At 46.6% G+C, this 5,248-nt stretch overlaps 1 protein-coding gene across 1 annotated transcript; it reads left to right on the top strand.

Annotated features, from left to right (window-relative positions):
• Positions 1–3,357: 3,357 nt before the first annotated feature.
• Positions 3,358–4,527, top strand: LOC136503674 (uncharacterized). The gene is made up of 4 exons (XM_066498673.1): positions 3,358–3,492; positions 3,686–3,841; positions 3,934–4,231; positions 4,409–4,527. The coding sequence occupies exons 1-4, from the start codon at positions 3,358–3,360 to the stop codon at positions 4,525–4,527; spliced, it is 708 nt and encodes a 235-aa protein (XP_066354770.1).
• Positions 4,528–5,248: the final 721 nt, after the last annotated feature.

Raw genomic sequence — 5,248 nt, 5'->3', positions numbered from 1 at the left:
ATCTATAACTTTATTAATATCAATATTCTCAGAAAACAATGCTAGCATCACCCAAATTGCTCATTTCCAAAAGCTGTTGCAGCAACTAAGTAAAACTAGGAATTATAAGCAATTAATAATTCAACATGATATAGAATTGTCTTCTATGCACCACCAAGGTTACCAACAGTTAGGATACATCTTAAGAACATTAGAAAACACGGTGTCCATCTATAAATAAATTCTTTTCATGCATTTATTAATTTATTTAGATAATTAGGTGGAATATTAAACATATAGCAAAAGTGCACAGTAAATTCCACAAAAAATTATAGTAGCTCCTACATATTACCAATAGACCACTATAAAAATTTCAACTCATTTGAACAAGTATAACATGTCCTAGGGAAAATGACAAGTTAGCATGTATCATAAGAGCATAAATAAGAAAGCATATTGAAAAGTTTCAAACAACAGATTTCATGTTTTTCTTACATACTACAAATCAACACAAGACTAACCCAAGTGGAATCACATTTTTATCATTCACCAAACTCAAGTTATGATTTTCCAAAGATTATTAAGGAATAAACAAGGCAAGTCAAAAAAATTTATTTTACTACAGAACATGGCATGTTTCAGATTTTTAATAAAAACTAGACCTCACTAGGAGCACAACCCAACTTGAACCACTCAATTTGGACTCCTAAAACTCAAGATATGAATTTTACAAGTTTGCACTAAAATCAGGAAAAGATTAAAACGAAAACAACTAAACCCTAGCTGCTGCTAAGTGCACACAGTGTATTGCACCCAGAGGCACTGACGGCTGGGACCCATGGTCAATCCGACCCTACACGTCAGAAGCATAGTGGCAGGAGTGACACTTTGACCGGCCGTAGCTCGCCGGCGGCGAACTTTCCGGCGACGCGACCACCACCAACGGATTCCTCTCGTCGAGACGCATCTATCAGGATAGGTTAGCGAACGATTTTCTCGACTTCCGCAAAATGGCGGCGGAACGCACGCACGGCGACGGCTTCAGGCGGCGGCGAGCATGCTGTGGCCTCGTCGGCAACGGCATTGGCCGGAGGCCAGTCACGCGAGCAGTAGAAACAACCCTAGGCAACCATAGGACACGAGGGGGAGATAGCAGAGAGGGCCGCGAGGTACGACGGCCATGCACGAGCTTTAGCTCGGCGGCATCCATGGCAGCGCAGCGGCGTTGGACATGGTGCCCTCACCGGTGATGGAGCGGCGTCGCAGCGAAGTCGGAGACGTGGAGGAGCTCACGGCGCTGCTTCGGCTACGAGTAATCGAAGGATGGTGCCTAGCTGCTGAGGGTGCTGGGCAGCGAGCGTGCAGCAGGCGACGGCGGCGGCTCTCCCCTTCGACAGAGAAAAAGAAAGGGCGAACGAGCGAGTGCACGATTGCATCGGCGGGGTCGCGTGGTGCTTGGCTTTCCACGGAGCGATGCGGGCCTAACTATAGTTGTCCAGTCCGAGGGCACGACGGCACGGCATGAAGCCCGTTTTTTTAGCCTGACACGAGCACGGTATAGCCTAGAGACATGCGAGCTCGGGCTGGCCCGGCCTGAGGCAGCAGGCCGTGCCTGGGCCGCTGCTCAAGCCCGTGGGCTAGCACGGCACGGCACGGCCCGACCTGAGTCAACCGGCCCAACAGCAGCCCGACCATCCCCTCCCCCTCCTCACTCCTCCTCCCCTCCCCGCGGCCCAGCTGGCCGGCCCACTGTCCCCGCGGCCCAGTTGACCTCCCCCCCTCCTCATATATAAGCCGCACCCACATGCCAGCTGCATTAGCTCTCCCCCGCGCAGCGCCGCAGCCCCATCCCACCTTCGAACCCTAACTCCCTCCACTCCTCCCCCAGCCTCCGAGCCTCCCAGCGCTCTCATCCAGCGGCGGCGGCGCGGGAGCCACGCGGTGACCCTACTGCGTCGTCCGTGGCCCAGCTGCTCGCGCTTCCTCCCCTTCCCCCTCTCTCTGGCTTCTCGCGCCACAGTAGCCGCGCAACCTCGTGTTCGCGCGTCGCCGCCGACGCCTCGAGCTCCTGCTTCCCCGCGGCTCGCTAAATCCCCTCCATCCCCTTCTCTTCTCGTGGGATCCAACGTCGAGCGCCGCCATCGCCTCCCGCAGTCCCGCCTCGGCCGTGCCTGGCCCGTGCCCAGGCCATGCCGAGCCGGACTGGCCCGATGGCCAAGCCTAACACCGACGTACGGCTTACACGCGGCACGCGCGAGCTGAGCCGGTCGGCCACGACCTACCCCCGATCAGATTCAAAAACTGAAGGAGCTAACTAATACTACCACGAAATAATGACTGAACTCCGAACTTCGATGCCCTCAAACTCCCAAACCAGTGCGAACTAGCTAAAACTTCAGTAATACAAGTTGTAGAGATACAAGATATCTCCAACTTTTCTAACATGGGTTTGATCTGGTTCGGCCTAGATTAGGAGAAACAGATCGTCAAACATAGGTACATGAAACGGAAAACGCAGTTACGACTTGGAAAATTTTCTAAGTCTTGAAAACAGCCCCTATATCTGCCTTGTGGGCCCTTTTCGAACATGTTCTGCACATTTCTAGCTCAAGGTCACTAAATGACTTTTGTTCCTTATAAAATTTACTACAAATTTTGTTAAGATGCCACTGACATGCAAAGTCTCCAAGTCAACATTCAAAGCAGGTCAAACAGAATCACTCTAGAGGTCAAATATGGTCAAACTTCATTTGAATTTGAATTTGACTAAACCGCCAACACAAACTTAGTTTTATTTAGTGTCCTAAACATGAATGAAATGTTGTTATGGCAGTTGGCACACATTTGCATCACCCTAACACACAAGTCAAACAATCACATAATGAAACATAAAGTAGCAATGTATGTAATGTTGCATAGTAATGTTTCATGTATTATGCTCATGATTATGCATGAATGAGAGGTGTACATGCTCATGCTATGTAATGCAAGTGCGAATGTGTGAAGTAACACCTAGGGTGTTACATATATGACCACATTGATCCTGAGACCATGATCCTCAGAGTTGGTCCAGGAAAAAAGATCAAGATCACTAAGGAAGTTGTGCAGTTTATCCTTGGCGTGTCCAGCAAAGGACAATCGCTACTAGATAATGCTTCATATACTGCTAAAGTCAACGAAGCAAAAAGGCTGCGCGAGGACCTCAACGTCGCCAACCCTAAGGATTTTACTGTGTCTAGGTCTGCATTGAGAGAATAGAAAAAGGTGGGATTGACGACCTGACAAAACGGTGCTTCTTCCTAATTCTATTCAATAGGCTGTTTTTCTCAACACCTAACTGGGCAATCAACAACTCTGACATTGGGAAAACCATGGACAATGTGGAATTTCGACGATATCGATTGGTGCCACATGATCTACTTAGATTTGTACCACGCGGTGAAATTGTGGCATGACAAGATCGATGAAGAGCAAACTGCGTACACCATATGGGGCTGTAGCACAGTCATACTGGTACGTGTCAAATCCTTTTTTCATGCACTTGGTTAGAGTTTTACATTCAACCCTGGTTAGAGTTTTATGCATCAACACATGCAGATGTACGTGTCTGGACCTTTTTTATGCATTTCATAACAATAGATTGCAATATGCATGCGTATGGTACTTTATATTCAATCTTGTTTACATTTATATGCTTTAATTGCAGATTTACTATTTGGACTGGCTTGACCATCCTGCTGGTCCTGAGGATAGGTTTCTAACTCCCCGCATCAGCATGTTTACTACCGATATGGTAAACAACCTGAGTCGGGCCGATGTCGTCCATGCCGGGCAGGCTATTGAAGGTTACGGAAGTCTGAATGTAAGCTTCCTATATTGTTTATTTATAACCTGTTCATTTTCAGTTCAATCACTGTCTGCATTTACTGATTTTAATTGCTTCAACTTTTGTAGTTCCGACCGCCAACTCAGACCTGCTACATGGCTGCACCTGATCTGGGCAGTATCTACGTCCCTCGGCTATCTAAGTTGCTTGCTGGCAAGATAGCGGCCTTGAGAGGGAGCACCCGGCGTCGGTTCGAGGAAGTGTGCACTTCTTATGACCAAGATGTTGATTGGCAGTGCCAGACAATTCAGTCTGCACTAAACAACATTGTTGAGAGGCAGCAGAACATGGTCACTACGTTTGGCTTTATGATCGACGAGGCACTGCTGGCTGGTGGCGGTAACGAGGCCGATGAGAACGTAGGAGGTATTACACCATCCCGAAAGTATCGTGCATTTTGTATACACTATCTCCTTCCTCTACATTTTCGTCAACAACAATTGCTAGTTTCGATCCCATCTTTCTGCATGCTCATATGCATGTAAGTACTATATACTAATCACCCTCTCTTTTCTCCTTTTGTGTGTGCATGAAATTAAATAGCTGACAGCCCTTCGGCCCAGGCCGACGATGGACATCCTGGGCTCCAGACCGATCTCAACCTGCCGTCCAGTCCACTGGTAGAGAACCGAGCTTTACTCCCGGTGGGGAACCCCCTCTAGTCCCGGTTCCCCACCCGGGAGCAAGCATCCGGGACTAAAGGGGGGTCCTTTAGTTTCGGGTCAGGAACCGGGACTAAAGGAGGACCTTTAGTCCCGGTGGGTAACACCAACCGGGACTAAAAGTGCCTCCTGACATGCCACGATGGCCGGCACCTTTAGTCCCGGTTGGTAATACGAACCGGGACTAAAGGTTTTTTTCTTTTTTCTTTTCTTTTCATTTTTTTGTTTTCTTTTCAAAATAGGTTTTTGAAGTCGTATTGTACGCTGCTAATTATACATTTATACGCGCATATAGTATGTTTCGGTTCAAGCACAATGAACGTATTAAATCACACAATTCAAGCATAGAAATATATATATATATATATATATATATATATATATATATATATATATATATATATATATATATATATATATATATGCATGCATGCATCATATATATATTTACATGCATGCATGCATATGTGTATTTTACATTATATTATTTCATGTGCATATATTACAAAAGATTGCATTATAGTTGTTGTGACATAACAAGTTTCTTCTCATCCTCTAGCTTGGCTTCAATGGCAGTGTTGGGTCGAAGTAGAACTCGCCCTTGGAATCGATGACCTGCTCATTAAAAAATCCGGCTATAGACTCTTGAATTGCTTTGATTTGATCTTGCCGTATGACCTTTTCCTCCAACCATCGAGTCTACAGGTTTGAATTAAAGGAA

The sequence above is a fragment of the Miscanthus floridulus genome, chromosome 14, assembly GCF_019320115.1.
Source record: "Miscanthus floridulus cultivar M001 chromosome 14, ASM1932011v1, whole genome shotgun sequence".
NCBI classification, from domain to species: domain Eukaryota; kingdom Viridiplantae; phylum Streptophyta; class Magnoliopsida; order Poales; family Poaceae; genus Miscanthus; species Miscanthus floridulus.
Note: the sequence above shows the minus strand (reverse complement) of the source record. Positions and strands in the feature narration are given on the sequence as shown.

What these genes read in the sequence shown, in the direction of transcription:
- LOC136503674 (XM_066498673.1), top strand. Translation starts at nt 3,358, where the DNA reads ATGTGGAATTTCGACGATATCGATTGGTGCCACATGATCTACTTAGAT. An exon ending in GCTGTAGCACAGTCATACTG is followed by an intron (nt 3,493 to 3,685) that starts GTACGTGTCAAA and finishes CTTTAATTGCAG; the next exon opens with ATTTACTATTTGGACTGGCT. An exon ending in GGCCGATGAGAACGTAGGAG is followed by an intron (nt 4,232 to 4,408) that starts GTATTACACCAT and finishes GAAATTAAATAG; the next exon opens with CTGACAGCCCTTCGGCCCAG.